Raw genomic sequence first — 22,942 nt, forward strand, 5'->3', positions numbered from 1 at the left:
AGGCTTTAAGAGACCCTAAATGGCAGTCATACCCTTCATCCATTGCCCTTTTCTTCAAGAATGCTGTTCTTCACCATACTGCTTCAACATGGAGACTGTTTTATTTGTGACACGTGCATACTGAAAAGGCCACATAGATAATTTACCAGCCTTCTATTAATATATAAAAGATTTTGGAACTTCAGGAATATCACTGTACTGACAGCTTTCAAGAAGACCAAACAAAACATAGAAGTGCTTTCAGAAAAAACAATAAAGAAAAGGTACATGAGAAGGATAAGGTGCTTTTTTTCACCACATCGAAGACAAGAGGGCTTTACTTTAAAATACAAAAATACTGCAGCACAGTGGTTTGCCTGGTGGATTTCTTTTTATAAAAACACAGTCAAAACACACACTTAGCAAGTCTTCCTGAATGACTAAGTAATGGACAAAAGTGTTTCAATGTAAACTAGATGAACTTTAAGATTCTTTCCCTAAACGCTCACGACATGGCACAGAATAAACAGAAATTTATGTTTTCCTCAAAAAGAATACATTTCTTCTAAAAAGCAGAAAAAAGTATAGTACAATCTGACTTCTACTTTCAGTGAAAATCATGCTCCGTCTGAAGTAGAACAAAAAGAAGAGACAGATGTTCAGTTTATACATATTAATGTAAAGTATCCTATTGCACTAATGAACCTGTTTTAAAATGGGTTTTTCTATACCTATGGAATTTCAAAACAAGCTCTAGTGTATCATAACAACTTCTAAGTTCTTTCATCTTCTGCTAATGTATTTTAAAAATATTAAAAAAGATTCCTGGACACATATCAAGGTAAAAAAAAAACCCAAAACTTGTATGCCTAAACTTCTTTTCTGAAAGAGATACAAGATAAAGACCTTAACTTCTTGTGGTAAGAGAGCCAGATGAGCTACAGAGAACAGGATAAATAACCAAAGTCCCTTTCCGTGTTTTTATCACCGGTCACAGCTAAAATTTGGCGCTTCCTTAGATTTCAGTTACTACTGAAGTTACACTTCAGTAACTTCAGTTACTACTGTGAGTTCTTATTTTATGTTTTAAGCACCCTGGCCTGTATCAGAACCAGCGTTGCCAGCAGGACCAGGGAAGCGATCGTCCCCCTGCACTTGAGGTTGCACCTTGAATCCCGGGTTCAGTTTTGGGCCCCTCACTACAAGAAAGACATTGAGGGGCTGAAGCACATCCAGAGAAGAGCAACAAAAGCTGGTGAAGGGGCTGGAGAACAAGTCTTACGAGGAGCGGCTGAGGGACCTGGGGTTGTTTAGCCTGGAGAAAAGGAGACTGAAGGGAGACCTTATCACTGTCTACAACTGCCTGAAAGGAGGTTATGGAGAGATGGGTGTTGGTCTCTTCTCCCCAAGTGACAGAATCATAGAACAGTTTGGGTTGGAAGGGACCTTAAAGATCATCTTGTTCCAAACCCCCCTGCCATGGGCAGGGACACCTCCCACTGGCTCAGGCTGCCCAAGGCCCATCCAACCTGGCCTTGAACCCCTCCAGGGACAGGGCAGCCACAGCTTCCCTGGACAACCTGGGCTAGTGTCTCACCACCCTCATAGTGAAGAAATTCTTCCTAATGTCCAGTCTAAATCTTCCCCTCTCCAGTTTATATCCATTGCCCCTCGTTCTATCCCCACAAGCCTTTATGAACAGCCCCTCTCCAGCTTTCCTGTAGCCACTTCAGGTACTGGAGGGTCACTATAAGGTCTCCTCAGAGCCTTCTCTTCTCCAGGCTGAACAACCTCAACTCTCAGTCTGTCCTCCTATGGGAGGTGCTCCAGCTCTCCGATCACGTTTTGTAGCCTCCTCTGAACCCGTTCCAACAGCTCCGTATCCTTCTCACGTTGAGGATTCCAGAACTGGACACAGTATTCCAGATCAGGTCTCAGATAGGTGATAGGATGAGAGGAAAATGCCTCAAGTTTCACCAGGGCAGGTTCTGATTGGTCATCAGGAAGAATTTCTTCACAAGGGTTCTCGGGCACTGGCAGAGGCTGCCCAGGGAGGCGGTGGAGTCCCCGTCCCTGAAGGGATTTAAAAGATGGGGAGATGAGGGGCTCAGGGATCTGGTTCAGTAGTACCAACAGGTATGGTTTGACTTGATGATCTCAAAGGTCTTTTCCAACCAATTCTACGATTCTATCACGTGGAAGAAAAACAATTGACACCTTCTCCTCCCCATTAATGAAAGGAAATAAGGCAGCTTTCTAACTAATACTGCGCTGCTAAAATTACTTCATTAATAAGAATCCCCTGACCAAGGACCATAAGTAACTATAAAATGGCCAATGAATTATATTAATATCCTTAATGAGGCTGTACATGAAAACAGGTGACTTCCCAACATATATTGACTGAAATACGTATGCTATGAAACATTACACTTCCAAAGAACAGGTATTTACCTTTGTTGCAAGTTGTGACACTGAAGATGAAACTTCATCATGAAGAAACTGGTCTTTATTCTCAAAAAAAAAGGATAAAGATAAAAGGCCCACAGTCAGTTTTGGTTTGACAATTAGCAGTGACACATTTTAAAGTATTCATAAATGCTTTTATTCTATTCAGCCCATCATAAAAGAAAAATCAACAAAACAATCACGATGCAAAACTAAACAAATGCCAATACTAAAATAAGAAATGTGAACAAAACTGCACTTGGGAGTGATAGAAAATGCTGCATCAAATGTAAAAAAACTAAACCAAACCTTTACAGAACCAAAATTGCCAATTTAAAATGTAATTTGAATCTTAATAATTGTGTCTGTAGTTTTTTTTTGGATATACGTTGATTTTCTGAATATCACACTAGGCGATGGTCTATGCAGTGTCCGTAGGCTGGGGGAGACGAATGTCTCAAGATTAATTCCTCCTTCACATTAAAAATCATTACATTTCCCTTCTTCAAAGCAGACTTTGCCCACATTGCTTCCCCCTCCATATATAACCAGAAATTTCTGAAGAAAAACAGAGTACTGAAGATGCTAGTGGAGGTAATTCAGTAGGGTAGGGTAGCATTTCTGACCATATTCATACGTGAAGGCCATCGTGTTACTCTCCTAGAATGGTTTGGGTTGGAAGAGACCTTACAGATCATCCATGGGCAGGGACACCTCCCACTAGGCCAGGTTGCTCAAAGCCTCATCCAACCTTGCCTTCAACACCCCAGACAGGACAACCCAGATCAGTGTTGGGAGCACTTTAGAGGCCAAAGCAACACATAGAAGGTGGAGGGTAACCTACAGGAATTATGTCATTTTAACTCTCTTCAGTATATGTTTTAATGAGAAAAATGTTACTTTTTTTTTCTTTTGCCCTATATGTAACTCCACATACAAACAGTCCTTGAGTACAAAAGAAGCACAGCTACCTATAAATTAAATTTTTTAACTCCAATTCCAAGAAAACAAATTAGAAGAGAATGGTTTGTGGAAAGTGTCTTTGAATTGGCAGTTTCACAGAATCACCTGTATTCACTTTGGTCCATTCTTTGCTCACGTAATCCAGATATTGTTTCAAAATCAAATTCATCAACTTCTTTTTCAACTAAGAAAACGCTAAGGAGCTGATATGCTTTTTACCCTAAAGCAAAAATTAAGCCTATCGAGCAACTCCACGAGCACGTTTCCCAAGACGCAGAAAACACACAGCATTCCAGCTCCTACACAGTACCAAAGACTGCCTTCGTTTTGCTAACAGCATCAGAAAGAGGCGAGAAAACTGGCAGTAGAAGCCTTAGGTATTTCTAGTCATGTGGGGGGCCAACTTCATTTTGAGAGACCACCTTCAAATCCCATGCATTTTTTTGTTATAGTTATTTTTTATTATTTTTAAATATTTATCTTTATTTATTTGCCTACTAATATTTCCACTTACTTTATAGGCAATACTTTGTATTATACAAGGGGCAAGGATGATGTTAAGAGCATTTCTAGAACCAGTATGAAGACCATCACACCATAGTTCAATAATAACTCCATGTTAAAATAGATTTGTAGACTGATAGCTTTACTTGTTGAGGCAGAACACAGTCAGGAACTCCTACTATCATCCAAAATGAGATTATTACTTCCTGTGGATCTTAACAAGTTAAATAACTTCTAGATTTCCGTTAGCTGTCTTTAACGCAGGAGGATACCATTGTAGATGGTATACTAAAAATGACATAGCAAAGATTGAAATGAAATCCAATTACTTTACCTTTCTTTCTCTTTATTTTCTTTTCTTGAAGAGAATCATTGGCAATGTTTTAAATGGAAATGCCACACATACCATTTCACAAGTTTCCTTGTTTCTCCTCAACACTCTCAGCAATCAAACTTTTAGGTGAGGTTTCCAAGCCTTAGAGCTAACACAATGGCATTTCTGCTTGGACACAGAGTATGAGCTAGTGAAACTTCATCTGATTTATCCAAAATTTTACCAAAAAGAAAAAAAAAAAAGAACATAACTAGGACTAGAAAAGCCTCAAGGAGAAGAATGGGAAGAAGAGAAATTATCTCAGGCATCCAGAGCTGGCAGAGCTACCAGTTTCAACAACCAACAATTTCTAGTTCTTGTCTCCAGAAAAAACAAGACGCTGTTAGTACCTTCCCTAGAAATAACACCTCTCATTTTAATTCTTCCAGCTCTCCAAATATCTTAATAAAGATAATAAAAATATAGAAGTGTATAAAGAAACTTAACGTTCTACTTCAGAGAAAAGGTGGAAACATGAAGGCATACAGCATCTAGAAAGCTAGAAAATGAAGCAGCAAGAGCACAAAGCAACTTTCGCAATCCAAGTTGTAGGGGGAAAACGGAGAGATGAAATGAACATCTCATGTGAGAGAGAGTCAGTATAATAAAATGTTAATACCACTGTTGATAAATACCACTGTTGATAAATGATGTAATTCACAATAAACAGTAGGCAAAGGGTATTTATTTGCTTCTTTCAAAGTCTTCTTTCACAGCTAGGGCTGTGTTTCTGTGTTAATACAAGGCTACTACTCAGAAACATAAAAGGTGCTACCTCAGGCAGGATGAGACAGCAGTTTGCAGTAACTATGCTCATGCAGAGGAGGCTAATGGTGAGAAAACAACAGGAAGTTAAAAGATACAAACCACAAACATTAAAAGATACAAAACCCTTGAGAAAGCAACTGGTGAGAATCCAAAAACTAAAATACATATTTTGGGGGTGGAAGACCCTATCACTCTCTATAGCTTCCTGAAGGGAGGTTGTAGCAAGGCAAGTATCAGTCTCTTCTCCCAACTAATAAGCAACAGGACAAGAGGCAATGGCCTCAAGTTGTGCCAGGTGAGGTTTAGATGGGTTATTAGGAATTTCTTCAGCAAAAGGCCATCAAGCATGTGAACAGGCTGTTCAGGGAAACGGTTGAGTCATCGTCCCTGAAGATATTTAAAAGACATGTAGATATGACACTTAAGGACACGGTTTAGTGGACTTGGCAGTGTTAAGTTCATGGTTAGACTTGATGACCTTAAGGGTCTTTTCCAACCTAAATGGTTCTATGACTCTAACTATCCATAGTACCCTTTTAAGACACACTACCTAAGAAAAGGACACCTGGACAACTGTGGTGCGCCTGTGATGTCCATCCACACATCCCATGTGCTCGCAGTAACTCTTGATTGAAACTAGCCAGTAGGTTTGAATCCAGCAGTCTCAAAGAGACTAGATTTCACAGAATCATAGAACAGATTGGGTTGGAAGGGACCTTGAAGATCACCCAGTTCCAATGCCCCTGCCATGGCTAGCGACACGTCCTACTAGATCAGGCTGCCCAAGGCCCCATCCAACCTGGCCTTGAACACCTCCAAGGATGGGGCAGCCACAAATCCATCACTAGGGAGAGCAAAGAGAAGGAGACAAACACCCCCATGGTGAGAAGAGAGCACAGGAGGAGCACGTGTGGGGATTCAGAACCAGCTTTGTCCCACATCACGGGGAGGGAACAGCGCACTGTGCAGTTTGGATGGGTTGTGAATTTAAAAAATGACAGACAGAGGAAAAGGAGGACATCAGTGTCACTACCGGCGAGAGCCAAGGAGAAAAGATGAGAAGTCATACACAATCTATCTTCACTTGTTACCCACGGGATAACCGCTGTTTTTCAGTTATACACGTTAGTACCCCCTCTTCTGATTCAGGGGTACTTTCATTACCATTCAGAGATCACGGAGAGCCTATGATTGGGGTTTTCCTATTTTCCTTAGTGGATAAGATACTGTACAGTTATTTACATGTAAAGAGTGAAGACAGGCTTTCTTTATCATGTTTCATAACACATGCTGATACTGAACACAGAAATTATTCCTGTGTATTTAAACCTGGGCAGTTTACAGTTACAATTCAGTTTTTGCTTCAATTTGAAATTAAAAAATGGACCATGGTATAGTATTTGTTAACTAAGAGGCAACTGAATGCTAACACTACTGGGAAATGCTGATCAGCAACCTGAATAGCCTTCCAGTTCTGGCAGGGGAAGGCTGGTATGCTCAGTGTGTTTTCATAAGGAAACAAGTGCCCTTTTGTTGGACATACTGCAAACCATAAGGTACTCAAGGGATTAATTCATCCAGCACACAAACCTTTTTGTACAGAGATCAAAATTGTAATCTACTTCCCTCAGCTTCCTTTGTGGTAAAGTAATTAATTAGCCTCTTTAGATCATTCACTTTCATAATTCAGGCCAAGATGAGGCACGCTGGACATCAGAGAGTTAAGGCAAATAAGAGCATCATCTCACCCCACATGCCCTTCTTTTGCTCTAGTACATAAAATGGTATATTATTGATTTTCTCTACCCAGTTGCAGAACTTTCCTATTGTACACACACTAAGCTGTCAAAGCCAAGCACACATAAGTGTAAACAAGCTATTCTTAAAAGAATAGGTCCTTTTGGTGTAAATTCTCATTCTCCTACTGACCTACTGCATCCCCTCTGCCTACCACCACATCTCATCAAGGCCTGAATGTAATTTCTAGTCTAGGTTATCACACCAGTTAAGTGCAAATGAACCACAAATATGTAATTTAAGTGGAAAAAAAGATCCAAACAAACAGCACCTCCAGAGATATACTCCAGCGTGGAATTAAACACAACTCCTAGCATTTCACAATCCCCATTAAATAATTTAGTGACAGGAGAGGGAAAGGTTAAGAACAATATTTAAAAATCACTCAGGAAATCACAAACCTGAAAGTTAACCTCTGAAGTTGGAAAGATTCCCAAAACGCTGATTACAAACCCAACAGTTGAATAACTATATATACACAGCCTGACCAGAAACAGTCAGCATGGATTCGGAGATCACACCCTTAGACCATCATCCTGAAATACAGCTAAAAAAAACCCAGTTTCCTCCAGTTTGAGTAGGATCTTGCTATAACATCAAACAAAACAAACAAGGCTAAAGCTGATTATTAATGCTTAAGTTACTCTGCTTATAAAATTTTTGACCTCAATCAAAAACCAACGCTAAATGCACCCAAACTGAGGTATGAAGAAAGTCATCAGCAGAAAATCAGAGGCATTGGGGCCCGTTTTCTTTGCCACACCTATAACACACACCTGGAAAAATTCAGTATGTGGAGGACAATTCTATGAGGACAGGCTGAGAGAGTTGGGGTTGTTCAGCCTGGAGAAGACAAGGCTCCGAGGAGACCTTATAGCAGCTTCCAGCACCTGAAGGGGCTACAAGAAAGCTGGGGAGGGGCTGTTTACAAAGGTATGGAGAGACAGGACGAGGGGGAATGGCTTTAAATTGGAAGGGGGAACATTTAGATTAGACATTGGGAAGAAATTCTTCATGATGAGGGCTGAAAGGCCCTGGCCCAGGTTGCCCAGGGAAGCTGTGGCTGCCCCATCCCTGGAGGTGTTCCAGGCCAGGTTGGATGGGCCTTGGGCAGCCTGAGCCAGTGGGAGGTGTCCCTGCCCACGGCAGGGGGGTGGAACTGGATAATCTTTAAGGTCCCTTCCAACCCAAACTATTCTATGATTCTGTGATACATTCTCTCAGAGTCATGAAATCGAGCTAGCAGGGCTCAAATGCAAATGGGCACCAAAACAACCATACTATTTTCAACATTTTTTTTTTAACGTAGCTGAAAAATAAAGCTGAACTGTACCTGAACACTCACGTGAAACTGAAAATGCCCTTTAAGGAAAACAAGGACTGCAATTTCAATAAATAAAGACTGCATTACTCAGTCATACATAGCTTCCTTCAGCGACACAGGCTACGTGTTCTGCAGACGTAACTCCCATGCTGAATCGTGAATTGCCTCTGCTTCTTTCTGGCAGAGGCAGCCCAGATGGAGATCAAGATCATTTCATTAGTCTTGTCCATATTTCATCTACCGATGGAGCTCAGTCTTCCATTTGTGCGTCCCTAAAGCAAGTGATTGAACCAGACCAACCATCTGGGCAGGCAGTGTAAATTGAAAATTTCCTATTAATATCACCAATGAAAAATAATAACCTAGGCATTTCTGGAGCCTGTTCATGCTCAACAGTAATTCAGCACTTTAAACTCATTTTTCTCTTCTATAAAAAATCCTTTTCCATACCAGATAGCTCACTACTCTTAGAAAAATATCTACAATATGACAATAAACCATTTTAAATGGCGTTGTGATTAAATAGTGACAGTGCTTCCTATCCTGCAAGTTTCTTCTGCCAGTCTTCAGTAAGACTGAAAATACCTTGTCCATAAAGAAAAGGAAAATATAAAAATCTAAGAATGTTAAAGAATTATATCTTCATGTCGGGATATATTTAGTAGCAAATGCTAATCTTAAAACATGCTTCTAAAATACAATTCATCATCATTTCTAGAAGAACTTCTTTCAGTCTGCTGACTTTAGAACCAGCCAATGTATATAAAAATGCTTCCATGTTCTAGGTCCCAGCCTTTTGTACCTACCTAGTAATCAGACCAACAGAAGATAAAAAATAGTTTTCCTATGTTTTTCGCCTTTCAAATTATTATGAATATTGAGTAAATTAAAATTAAGATGATGTTCTTTCCTCCAGCATCCACAGCTGTCAAGAACATGTTTAGCACTTCCACAAATTCCGTTTCATTCAGTTATTTCTTCATATTCCCTTACGTTTTAAAACAGAATCTCTATTTTCATATTTTTACTGTCAATTGATAGAAATGTCCTAACTTACTGGAGAAGATTAATTTCAGAATGTATTTACATTAGTATACTTCTGTAGTTCTGCATTTTATTGGCATTACAGAAACATTAGACCACCAAATTCCTGTGCCATCAGGTTTTACATCAGTACATGAGGTCATTCTATCAACTGTTCACACACTGTGCATCTCCACAGTAAGTAGTTATAATATATATTAGTCCGACTTTCCTTGTCTGAAATATATTTTGAAGTGCATTATTCAAGATTAAACACCTTAAAAATATTAGAAAAAAACTCAGCTTATCAACAATTTAGTTTTGCCCGTTTTGTAATTTTTTAAATACACTTCAAGGAATCAAACCAGCTGTATTTGTTAAGATCAAATGCCATCAGTGTCAAAGCTGAAACAAAACCAGAAGGTCAAATAATCAATTTGACTTCACTGCCACGACAATTCCAATATTCCACTCAAGTTTTCAATTTTGATGAAACTTCTGACTGGAAAGCCTGTACATTATTTTTAAGAACATCTCCATGCTAACAGTTCGTATTTGCTTTTTTATAATCCAAATAAAACAAGACAATAGATGCTAATTGACAGTAGCTGACGTACAGTTTTTATTCATAGTGTTTCCAATTAAATTACATATCTTTAAAAAAGCTCTTGCATGAGTAATGGCAATATTTTCATAGCACTGTTTCCACAAAGCAGGTTGAACACATTATTTTTGGTTACAGTGTTCACCAGCACATTCACCACTTCCTTTCGACAGGTGGCTTTTATCAGCACTTGGGGTACGCACACAGCCCCATCCTGGAGCTCCTCACAAAGAACCTTATTGGAAAGATACCTCTGATGATGACAGAGCTGAAAGATAGTGTATCTGATAAAATGTCCAGTTAACTTCCAATAACTCTGCTTACGTTATGGATGTCCTCACACAATATGGCAAATAGCTTCTATAAAAGCAACGGAAAAAAACCAGAAATCTATTTTACCAGTACAGAATTAAACAGCTTAAATGACTGGGCAGCCTGATCTAGGGGGACGTGTCCCTGCCCATGGCACGGGGTGGAACTAGATGATCTTTGAGGTCCCTTCCAACCCGAATTATCCTATGATTCTATGATTAATTCTTTCTCAAAAAGCACTATACTTTAGTTCGCATATTAATGGTAGCAAAACCAGCACTGCTAGGAGAGCATCGCTCCAGACACCTCGCAAAACCTCGTGAAGATGCGACTTAAGGAAAGTGGATCTCAAACAGTGATGTGGAGGAGAAGGTAGTGGTTTTGTGGATCAGTGAAAGGGGATAGTTCTGTACTGGGTTGGAGGTGAGGAAGACAAACAAGGCTGCTGGCAAACCAAGACAACTGGAGCTGGTAAAGCAGGACTGGCTCAAGGAAAAATAAAAGTGATAAAAATGACAAATAGGGGAGAGGAAGGGGATGTACTAAGAAAAACCTTGAAAGCAAGGACAGAGATTTAATTGTAAATGTCCTGACACAAAGGGAAGCCAGCTGAAGAAACGGAAACCAAAGGATGAGGAGGACTTAAACTTTATGCCACAAGCAAGACTAATATCGGCAATGGGGTTTGCAGGGAGCAGGGGATGGTGGAACACAGCAAAGGTATTAGAAGCTGCAGAGGAAATCATCACCATCAGGATGGGAAGTGAGGGTCTGCACAAGGATTTCAGCTGCCTAGACAGAAAGGAAAATAATAATTTAAAAGAAAAAGCAGACAGAGACTTCAGTGAGGAAGTGTCAGCATGGTATCCGACACAAACTCCCTTTTGCACAACAGATAAAAACCACTGACAATCAAGAAACAGATACCGATGTTGTCTACATTGGGAGACCAACCAGACAATATGTTCTTTGTAGGACTTCTGAGAGTCAGAATAAACCAACAGAGAGGGGTAAGAGGTGAGAAGCAGTCATTTACACCATTTACACAATTTACATGATTTACACTGTCATCTTTATACAGCTGACCCAGATCAGATGATCAGATGATCTGGGTCAGCTGAGTAAAGATGACAGTGTAAATCAGAAAGTGAAGCAGCTCAGAAATGAAAGGGATTAAAAAAAGAAAGCCTAAAGCCCCAAAAGACAGCATCAGCCCAGTGAGCTCCAAAAAGATTGTGAGAAAGAACCTCATTGTGAGAAGGACCCACTCAAGAAGCCGCTGAAGGATGAATGTGACAAGAAGGAGGAAAAGCAAGAAAGGCAAGCTAAGGAAGGGCTTGGGAGAGTCTTCGCTGTCAGTCCCACAATCTAATGTTCAAGAATGATGACAGAATACAGGTGATGGATTTTAGCCAGGAAAATGTCACCAAAATATCACAAGAACAACCCTGATGAAAGGAAAAAAACAAGCTAGCAGAGAGGAGAAGGTATGAAGGAATTAAAAGAGTACTGCAAGCAAAGCCTGAGACAGGCTGAAATGGCTAGAAAGTGAAGGGAAGGCATTAGCTGGATTAACACTGCTTTATTTTTTAATTAAAAAATACCCTTACTCAATGTATAAACAGAAAGAACATAAATGCTGCTCAGCTCCCACCCATTCCTGCAGGGCCTGTCTGAGTTCGCCCCATTCCGAGATGAAAGCCAGTATTAAAATTGTACCAGAGACTTAAACATCTTCATTAAAACAGATAACTAAAAAATCTGTGCAGCCAACTTTAATACATCCAGTGACTCAATCAAAACTACATTCAGCACAAAACATGGGTTTGCACATTTTCCCTTTAAGCATAACAAAAAAGTGCCATCGGGGAGAACAGATCAAGGCTAAGGATCTGAAATATTTTTGGAGGAAAGATAAGTTGCAGCAGATAATATAGGTCAGCCTGAAACCCATCCACTACCCTAATATATAGATGGATTTTGAAGTGAAGCGCCGCTTTACGTCAGAGTTACATGCAGTATTGACACAGCATTGACATCTCTGAAGACTCGTTAGACGACAGCGGGCTTGGACCAAGGAGAACTTCAGCACGACTGCCAAAGCATTGCCTTCCACAAGTCAAAACCCAACATTTTTCCCTTTCCAAAAATATAACTACCGTTTGAAACATAATGACTAGATTTCAAACTGAATGCAAGCTTGGCATCCATTACTGTACATTTTTAGCATATTTTGAGAGAGACAAAAAAGCACATTTTATGCATGTGCATTGTTTACATGTGTTAGGTTGCCTTCAAGTATTAACTGTAACTTTAGCCAACAGAGCACCTTCATCGTATAAATTACAAGTATTTATGCTTCAAAGCATAATTTAAAATTAACTTCTAAGATTCGGTCTAAAACTGTCTGATCTAAAAAAACCCATACAATAATCCACACATTTATTTACACAAGTGCTGTTTCAAAATCTACTTGTCTTTCTTATTTAAAATAGTAAGGTGTTTCCTGAGATAAGTGTTAACAATTCAAAGTACTTGAATGTAAAAAGCATTTTACATTTAAATACATCTACAAGAAACTTCTGCTAAAAGGTGGCCAGAGGCTGACAATTCCCACCCACTGCAATTTTCATGTTCTGATATTTGTTTTTGTTCTCCCCTGGAACAAAATCAAACCATTCTGTATTCCACAAAACCAGAACTGTCAAAATTTCTCTTTTTAGATCAAACTAAGCTTTTCTATTTAAGAACTATGAACTACTACAAATTCAAAGGTCTGCTTGACTAAACCCTGACCAGGCTTCCACATCTAAATAGGATGATTAAAAATTCTGTAAAGTAATAAGAGTTTTGGGGTGGTTTTTTTTTTTAAATTATAGTAGCCTAATTCTTTGTTGCTGTCTGCTCCTGCAATGTCCTAATTCCTAGGTTGCACAAAGTAAGAATTCCTTCATTCTTTCTCAGCTTTGAAGAAACAATATATAGCATCAAGGTTTCATTACACTGGAACACTTTCAACCTGGTCTGTTTTAATAACACAGATGTGACTACCAGTTTCTTTGCTTTGAAGTAAGAAGTTTCAGCATTATTTATAGCACGAATGGTTGAAGCTTAAGGATTTTCTTCCGGCTTGCCCCTTAAAAATGAAAATAAATACGAAAGATAGTTGTTGGGGAAAACAACGCATCATAAATCAAAGTCAAAATACGATGCATCACAAATCAAAGTCAAAATACGATGCCGACAGTTTGTCTTCTCTTTTATCAAATGACATATCAGAAAAGAATCCAGAGGAAATTAAATCTAAGAATAAACTTATCCATGAAATCTAATGGTCTTAATTTACTAAAAAAGAACTCAAATTATCTAGATTTTGGCCCACAACACAAAAAAAAAATTAGGGAAGTCCTGAATTCTCCTCTTCTTGATGAGGTGACCCTTCATTCACAGCTTGAGCAGGCTGTACCAAAACAACTTAAATGGAGCAGAGGCTGAGGAAGACTGGAGACTTTCTCATGCACAGCTAAGGTACCACAAAAACTGCCCCTGTAACTCCTTAAAGCCCTGGTGGTGGTACTGTCCTGCAAAGTCAGGGCTTTGGGCAATGACAGCCTGGATGCAGCAGCAGTGATGCGCAGTTCATTCCCCCCAAAAGCCCCCTACACATTACTGAATTTCACTCCCTTGCAATCAGATTATTGGGAGCAAAACCAGGTTCTGAGGAAACATCAAAAGTGCTAAAGACTAAAAGCAAGGTCCTTGAACCAGATCAGCTGTAACAAGCTTAACAAGCACCTTCGATTACCTCACGCTTTCTTCTTGACATCAGCGTAAGCCAAGTTTTAGACATTCCATACCTATGGCTGATTTAGAACCTGCCTCTGATAGATCATGAGAATTACAATGTTAATCAGCTGTTCAGTTTTCCATATAATCTATCCTTCATTTAATTAAACATAAACCCTAAAATTACTTCATTTAAATGTTTTGGGGGGAGGTTGGGTATTTTTTCCCCCCGAGATGTAAAGTTTTCTTGATTTTAACAGCCAAAACAACCCATAGCTCTTTGCTCCAGTTTCTGTGTCAAGCCACGCTTACTTCTCTGAATCCTGTATCTCCAAGAATATTTCATTTAGCGCCTTAGAACAATTTATTTTGCCCCTGCCACCTCCAATACCAGAAAACCATCCTTTATTCCAGTGCTACTGGTAATAGGCACTCTAGAGCTGGGAAAGAATTTTCTTAAAATTGATGAAAATAGCAAACCATTTGCACCAGAAATCACTGTCATCAACATTATAATTTGAGACCGCTGCTACTGGAACAGAAGCCCAGGATAGTAAAGACAATCGGACATGACAGACAAAAGGCCATAAAAACAAACAAACTCTGTTGCTAAAGTAGAGAATGAAAAAAATGGGAGACTTGTCAGGATGTAAGTCTGAAGAATCATCATCTGCCTGGGAGACGAAGGTCAGAAGCCTCAGAGGGGGGTTGGATCATTTGTGGTAGAGAAAGAGAAGCACTGAATCGCAAGTCGGATTTACTATGAGCTTTTGGTGACCTTTTGTGCTCCAAGAGGGTCTCAAGAGGTAAGCAAGCCTACGAGGGCTATGGATAGCTGAAGCCATTACCTGAGGATAGGAACTGTAGGAGGGAGAGGTTAGATGTTGTATGACAGAAGCTTCAGGTTGCCTCCATCCCTATAATCCCTCTTTAACCCTTGAAAGGGGTCTCCAGAACTAGTATCTGCTCTTCCCCTCTGGCAGGAGATCCTAATCATCCATAGGCACCTCCACAGCTGCTGTCAAACACGTAGCAAGGGCTCTTCTGTTCACTGAGCAGGGAAAGGGAAAAGGCAAGGCTGAACTGGGGAGCGGACTGGTGATTCTGGCTACTGGAAGATGGAGGGAATAACTGCTGTGATTGGGAGAGGCTACTCTTCAGCAGTAGCCACGCATGTTAACAACCCTTAGCAGTTAGTCAACCGACAAAGAAGGCAGATTATCCAGATATACTCCAGCTCTTCCAGCAAGACAGCCATAGGGCGGCAAGTTGGGTGGAGTTCTGTGCCTTCTTTTGAGTACAAACCTCAACAATTTGCAGCCCTGGCCAAGGGCTTGCTTTTAGATAAGCAGGTCTCCCACAAGCTCTGGAACAACTTCTACAGGTCTTCGGTGGCAACTGAAGATCAGTTCAGCAACGAAGCAGTATGGGCCAGCAGAACAGGCTTCTGAGCTGGATCCACGCCCAACTGTTATCGAGTTTTTGAAAGTAAGTCAACAAACATTCTTTTATTTGTTTTGCCAGACACTCAACTGATACCCTTCCTTTCAGGTTGCATTAGTTAAGCAATCAGTACTTTGAGAAGGTCACTGCTGGCATTTAACTTATCATTTAACAATGAGAGCTTTCAAGTAAGATAGCGGCTACTTAAAGATAACCAACTGCGGTAGAAACTACAGTAAAAGCAATCCTGCTAAAGGCTCACACATCTGCAAATGAAGATTATGTCCTTACAAATAACTGTTTAATGGGCTGAGCTTCACCCTAACAGGTGGGTTGCAGTGCCCCTGCCCAGGGCTGGGAGAGAAAACATCCTCAGGCATAAAGCCACTGGAATGAAAGACAGCAAATCCCAGGATTCTTAGAATGGTTTGGGTTGGAACGGAATTAAAGATCACCCAGTTCCAAGCCCTCTGCCATGAGCAGGGACACCTCGCACTGGACCAGGCTGCCCATCCAACTTGGCCTTGAACACTTGAGGCATCCACAGCTTCCCTGTGCAACCTGTTCCAGTGTCTTACCACACTCAGCATGAAGACCTCTTCCCAATGTATAATCCAAATCTTTCCCCTTCCCATTTAAAGCTATTCTCTCTCACTCTTTGTAAACAGTCCCTCCCCAGCTTTCCTGGAGCTCCCTTCAGGCACTGGAAGGTCGCTTTAAGGTCTCCCTCGAGCTCTTCTCCGGGCTGGACAACCCCAACTCTCTCACCATGTCCTCCTAGCAGAGGTGCTCCAGCCCTCTGATCATCTCCGTGGCCTCCTCTGGACCCGTTCCAACAGCTCCATATCCCTTTTATGTTGGGGACGCTGGAAATGGACACAGGACTGATCCAGTGGGAGGTATCCCTGCCCATGGCAGGGGGTTGGAACTGGATGATCTTTAAGGTCTCCTCCAACCCAAACTATCCTATGATTCTATGACTCCAGGATGGGTCTCAGGAGAGTGGAACAGAGGGGGAGAGATTGCTGGAGGAGGGGAACGGGGGGATAGACCAGTCAGCACCCCAAAAAAGACGTGTGACAGCCACATGGCTGGCGTGAACACCCCTTTCTCCAGCCTGAAGCACATCTCGGAGTGGGAAAAGTGATTACTCATCGCTGCTGGAGAGCAGAGAGCCGGGAAGGGAGAGAGCCGAGCAGAGGGGACGGGGGGGAGTCGGGAAAAAGGGGGAAGGGGGGATGAGAGAGGGGGTGTAGAGCTGGGAGAGAAGGGAGAGGGGGGAGCAGAGCTGGGAGACAAGGGGAGGAGAGCTGGGAGAGAAGGGAGGGGGGGAGCAGAGCCGGGAGAGAAGGGAGAGGGGGGAGCAGAGCCGGGAGAGAAGGGAGAGGGGGGAGCAGAGCCGGGAGAGAAGGGAGAGGGGGGAGCAGAGCCGGGAGAGAAGGGAGAGGGGGGAGCAGAGCCGGGAGAGAAGGGAGAGGGGGGAGCAGAGCCGGGAGAGAAGGGAGAGGGGGGAGCAGAGCCGGGAGAGAAGGGAGAGGGGGGAGCAGAGCCGGGAGACAAGGGAGAGGGGGAGCAGAGCCGGGAGACAAGGGAGAGGGGAGAGCAGAGCCGGGAGACAAGGGGAGCAGAGCCGGGAGACAAGGGGAGCAGAGCCGGGAGACAAGGGGAGCAGAGCCGGGAGACAAGGGAGGGGGGGGGAGCAGAGCCGGGAGACAAGGGAGAGGGGGAAGCAGAGCCGGGAGAGAAGGGAGAGGGGGAAGCAGAGCCGGGAGAGAAGGGAGAGGGGGAAGCAGAGCCGGGAGAGAAGGGAGAGGGGGAAGCAGAGCCGGGAGACAAGGGGAGCAGAGCTGGGAGACAAGGGAGAGGGGGGAGCAGAGCTGGGAGACAGAAACAGGGAGCGAGGGGAGCAGGGATGGAAGCAGATGGAGACAGGCTGGGGGTGCGAGGGGAGCAGAGCTGGAGGAGAAGTGGGGATCAGAGCCGGGAGAGAAGCGGGGGGAGGGGGCAGAGCTTCGGGACAAAAACAGGTGGGTGAGGACACAGAACAGGCAGTCGATGGAGCCGGGCTGGGGGTGCGAGGAGAGCTGAGCCAGGCCAGAAGGGGGGAGCACAGCAGGGCACAAAATCAAGGAGCGGGGAGAGCAGAGCAGTAAGTGGATGGAGCTGGGCTGGGGGTGCAGGGGGAGGAGAGCTAAGAGCAGTGGGAGCTCCGTAGGGAGCAGAGCTGGGAGCAGAGCAGGGGGACCAGAGCCGGAGGAAAGGAGGGGGGACACAGCACAGCTGGGGGAGCAGAGCACGGAGCGGGGAGGGCCGACCATGTGGGGGTCGGGGGGGCAGAGCACGGAGAGCAGAGCTGGGGGACAAAAACAGGCGGGTGAGGGAGCAGAGCAGGCAGTGGATGGAGCCGACCTGGGGGTGCAGGGGGAGCAGAGCTAAGAGCAGGGGTAGAGGGGTAGCTGGGCAGGGAGCAGAGCTGGGATCGGGGGGAGCAGAGGGGGGAGCATATCCTCAGGCCCCTCCCCGGGTCCCCGCTCGTACCTGGGGGGCAGCGAAGGCGGCGGGCGGGGGAGCCCCGCGGGGCCGCGTCTCCTCGTCCTCGGGCGAATCGTCCAGCAGAACTTTACTGCTCTTGTTGAGCTTCCACATGGCGGGGGGGGAAAAACGGCTCCCGCCTCGCTGCGTCCCGGCGGGCGCTGCCTCCCCGCCTGGGCTGGGCTGTCACCCCGCCGGGGGCTCCCGGGGAGGGAGGCGGGCAGGGAGGCAGGGCGGGGCGGGGAGATGCCGGGCGGCACCGGGAGCCCCCGGCGGCTGTGGGGCGGGCAGGGGGCGGGGGCGCCGCTGCTCACCTGCCGCCGCGCCCCACCGCACCCGCCATCTTGGCGGGGCGGGGCCTGGGAGGGGGCGGGGTTAGGGTAGGGGGCGGGGCTCTGGGACGAGGGGGCGTGGTCTTGACGCCAGGGAGATTATGCGTGATCAGGGAAGGGGCGGGGCTACGGGGAAGGGGCGGGGTCTCATTAAGGGGTGGAACCACAGAAAGGGGTGGAGCGATGAGACGGGGTCAGCGGGAGGAGGCGTGGCGATGTGAAAGGGGGCGTGGCCACGGCGAGGGTGACGCTGAATGGGCGGGGTCATGGGGAAGGGGCGTGGCCAGGGAAGGGGTGGAGCCACGGGGATGGGTTCACAGGGAGGGGCGTGGCCTGAGAATGGGGCAGGGCTATAGAGAGGGGCGGGGGTCACTAAAGGGGGTGTGGTCCTCGGAGGGGGCGGGGCTAATGAAAGGGGTGGGGCCACGCAGGAGTCACTGCGGAGCCGTCACATGGGGCGGGGCCATGAGGAGGGGAGCATGGGGAGGAGCCAAGGGAGGGGGCGTGGTCGTGGGTGGGTGGGGCCATGGTTGATGGGCGGGGTTATATGACAGGAACTATGGGGAGGCGGGGCCATGGAAAGCAGGGGGCGGGGCTTCCCACTACCATGGCGACCGGTGGGGCATCGCCCATGGCTGCTGCAGAGCCCCCATCCCTGCCCTGGCACAGGAGGGTCCCCAGGACAAGGTGCACCCAGAAGAGTGGAGGGTGTGGGTGCAGGAGGCATGACCTCCTCTGCTGAGACCCACAATGCAGCCAATAAACTCTCCCAAAACTCATTTTCGAGTTTTAGAAAGCAAGAGTCCTCTGCCAATGTTGGGCAACAAAGAATCATGGAATGGGTTGGGTTGGAAGGGACCTCAAAGCCCATCCAGTTCCAATGACACCTCCCACTGGCTCAGGCTGCCCAAGGCCCATCCAACCTGGCCTTGAACCCCTCCAGGGATGGGGCAGCCACAGCTTCCCTGGACAACCTGGGCCAGGGCCTCACCACCCTCATGCTGAAGAAATTCTTCTCAATGTCTAATCTGAATTTTCCCCCTTCCAATTTGAAGCCATTCCCCCTCATCTTGTCACTCCATGCCCTTGTAAGAAGTCCCTCCCCAGCTTTCCTGTAGTCCCTTCAGGTACTGGAAAGTCGCTCTAAGGTCTCCTTGGAGCCTTCTCCAGGCTGAACAACCCCAACTCTCTCAGCCTGTCCTCGTATGGAAGGTGCTCCAGCCCTCGGATCATCTTTGTAGCCTCCTCTGGACCCATTCCAGCAGCTCCATCTCCTTTTTATGTTGAGGATTGTGTGATATGTGACTGGACACAATACTCCAGGTAAGATCTCACAAGGTAGGAATAGAGGGGCAGAATCCCCTCCCTCGCTCTTCTGGCCATGCTTCTTTTGATGCAGACTGGGACACGATTGGCCTTCTGGTCTTCTTCTTTTCAAATGTGTGCCTTAGTTTACTTTTCCCTAAACCCGCCCACTCAGGCACGCATTTACCCATTGTTCTGAACTGTAAGTTAGGGTCAAATGTCAAAAGAACCGCAGTATAGGAAGGGCACGGATCTGTTGGAGCAAGTCCAGAAGAGACCATGGAGATGATCCAAGGCTTGCAGCATCTCCCATTTGAGGACAGGCTGAGAGAGTTTGGGTTGTTCAGCCTGAAGAAGATAACATTCCAGGGAGACCTTGGAGCAGCTTCCAGTACTGAAAGGGGCTACAGGAAATCTGGAGTGAGGCTCTTTATCAAGGTCTACAGTGAAAGGGTGACGGATCGTGGCTTTAAGCCGAAAGAGGGGAGATTTCTCTTAGATATTAGGAAGGAATGTTTTACTTTGAGGGTGGTGAGACATTGGCCCAGGTTGCCAAGAGAAGGTGTGGATTTCCCATCCCTGGAGGTGTTCAAGGCCAGGTTGGACAAGCCTTTGAGTACCCTAATCTAGTGGGAGGCGTCCCTGCCCATGGCAGGGAGTGGAACTGGATGATCTTCAATGCCACTCGAACCCAAACCATTCTATGATTCTAATATGAAGCATTCTAAAAAGCCTTTTTTTTCAATTGTTCTGTTTGCTTAACATTACCGTGATTTGTCTAGTGACAAGTTATAACCCTCAAGGATCCCTCAGGCAGCACGGACAGATGTGCAAGTCCTGCTCTGCCCCACCGATCTCTTTACGGACCAAGCAGCAGCACTTAGGCAGCAGCAAGGCTTTCCTCGGGGTGTTTTTGGCTGCGATGCCCTGCTAGCTGCTTATCCAGGAAAGGGCTCAGCCGGGGTTGGAACACCAGCTCCTGCAGGCCGATGGCTCCGTGAGTTGCCCGTGCTTGAGGGAGGTTGCTTTAATTCCTCGTCCGTGGTGGATGAACACCCACAAACTCAAGGTTTACAAATCAACGAAAAAACACTACTTTGTCAGAAAACATCCTTATCCATAAAGATTAAAGTCAGAGGCATCGTGGTTTTAACTATCATCTCACTTTGGTACTGATTAAGGATTTCTGTAAGGATTTAGGAATGCTAACTATAAATTATGACCTGACTGCGCAAAAGACACATTCGCTTCACTTCACTTGAACGTGAAAGCATAGAATTTACTTAAGTGCATATTTAGCCCTCTGTCTCGAAAATGAACTCAGTAAGACGATATTGATGTGCATAAAGCAAGTGCACAAGTATTTGAAGGACTGGAAGAGCCTTTAGTTTTACCAATAAGCTTCCAAACAAAGTCTTCTTTATCTCATTTTCAACCCCTTCTCTTGCAAGACTAGAAGCTACTAAAAAGTGAAGCACAGGATTCCCTTCCACATCTTGCTTTAATATTAACCAAATCTCAAGAGACGAGGAGACAAGGAATTCTCCGTTATTAAGATGGATCAGGTTTAGCACGGCTTTCCTCTAGAAGACTGGGTCAATCTATAACTAGTTCTTTAACATCTCACTCCTACTTGAGATTTATAAACAAAAATATCCAGTAGGCAGAGCTGAATGTTTCTAATTTACAGTAAGGTGGGGTTTGGGTAAGTCTAAGCGATAAACAATGATTTCATTTGAGTTGTGTAGTTAGACCCTTGAAAAGATCACATAAGTTATTATTCATCGCATGACCCTACAGTTTTAATCCAGTGCCTGCCTCATGCTATTTTTCTTATGGTTATCTGAAACACCAGCTCTACGATTAGGCTTAAGCCCTGCAAATACATGTGATTGTGCTCAGTTTTGGTCTCATGAAGAAATCCACACAGCATCCCCAATACACACAAATAAAATTAACCACATCCCTTTGGTCTTTTTTAGTTTTAACTAAGTTTTTAATTTTTTTTTTCCTTAGTTTTTCTGTTAAGATTTTGAACTTTGGTGTGAAACCCTGACTTTACTTCAGGCACTGAAAATCAGTCCTGTTGACTTCAGAGAGGTGAGAATTTCAGTCTAGATTTTCTACTTGTCTTTTTCTTTTGTAACCCCAAGGCAGGGTTGAGCACTATCTCTTGTTCTTCTAAAAAGAATATTATGTTTTGCTGATATGTTCTACAGACTTTAAGCTTACGAGTTTATTATTTCCTTTTAATATGAATTACATGCATCCAATCAAAAGAATTTTCCAGAGTAAGAAGCTAACATTCACAGACTGGAACTGCCAAGGATGAAAAATAATACACAGCACTTAAATATGAAGTTTCTTCCTCCGAGCAATAGCGTTGTCGTGTTTCCCTAAGTTGTATGCAAGGGAAGGCTGTGAAATCCCATTTGAGAAATTTCTTGGATGGCATTTAAAATATCACAAACATCTTTATAGGTATCGTTAGGAGGAAAAATTGACAATTTTTCTTCTGAACGCAGATCCCATCTGCCTTAAGGGGCAGATGCAAACAGAGGAGGGGGGGGGAAAAAGTGAGAGAAGTAACAGAAAATGCAGCCATTGTCTCTGACTCCCATGGAAGACTGGGCTGTTTTGATGGCACAGCCAGATTTTAGCAGCCACTTCATAACCTGGCAAAAAATATTATGCTACTGAAAAACTTGTTTCTCCTTTGCTCTTTTACTCCAGGCTCTCACGCAGGGAAGAAAAGAGTGGAGTTCTTTTGGCGGACAAAACTGAGCTCTTGGGAGACAGAAAGAAAAATGGGAAAGGTAGGAAAGAGCAGTAAAGGGTTGATCCCCTGTGTCATAGCAAGTAACTGCATGACTTCTGTTGGCTTCAGTGAGCTTCGGTGACTCCAGGCTGCAGGCTCTTTGGGTATTGCCATGCAGGGATGTTTCAGGGACTGTATCTACCCTAATAGCTCTTGGTTTGCCTTTCAAATTCCTATTACTGTTTTTGACATCTCTCACTCTTTTGTACTACAATCAGATTCTAACACGAAGGGTCTCTCACCCTTCATTTGGCAGACTAACCTTGCCGTGGCTGCACGTCCTGAAAACCTTGCAAGATGTGCAGAAGTGAACTCAACTGCCGTGCTGCTGCTCTAAGCAGAAACAAGCCCAGGGAACAAGAGCCACGTTGTGTTGGAGACCACACATCCACCACTGCTGCCACCACTGGCAACCTTCTCAGCTGCACTTGGCACTTACAGTGTTTAACTAAGCTGTTGAAGGCTACTGCCGGCAAGATGAGGTTCACCACTTCCCAGCAGTGTCAGGCACACACTATGAGTGTTAAAGAGACATCCTTCTCCTCCTTCAGTGGCCCGTTGTTAGCTATGTCATGGTGAAAACTGTCTATATGGCACTGTGCCAGAATATATCACAGGCACCGAAGTATCC

The 22,942-nt window shown here is 44.4% G+C and overlaps 1 protein-coding gene across 2 annotated transcripts in view; it reads right to left on the bottom strand.

Moving 5' to 3' along the window:
• TDRP (testis development related protein) overlaps positions 1-18,208 on the bottom strand; it is a 31,855-nt gene extending 13,647 nt beyond the window's left edge. The window contains exons 1-2 of one of the 2 annotated variants that reach the window (XM_054062374.1): positions 17,863-18,208; positions 2,434-2,493 (exon numbers count right to left, since the gene is read on the bottom strand). In XM_054062374.1, coding sequence (XP_053918349.1) covers positions 2,434-2,493; positions 17,863-17,970 — 168 coding nt within the window. In that variant the 5' untranslated portion in view covers positions 17,971-18,208. The remainder of the gene's footprint in view (positions 1-2,433; positions 2,494-17,862) is intronic. The other variant, XM_054062375.1, reaches the window with a different exon arrangement.
• Positions 18,209-22,942: the final 4,734 nt, after the last annotated feature.

This window comes from Cuculus canorus, chromosome 3 (genome assembly GCF_017976375.1).
Source record: "Cuculus canorus isolate bCucCan1 chromosome 3, bCucCan1.pri, whole genome shotgun sequence".
In the NCBI taxonomy this organism is placed as follows: domain Eukaryota; kingdom Metazoa; phylum Chordata; class Aves; order Cuculiformes; family Cuculidae; genus Cuculus; species Cuculus canorus.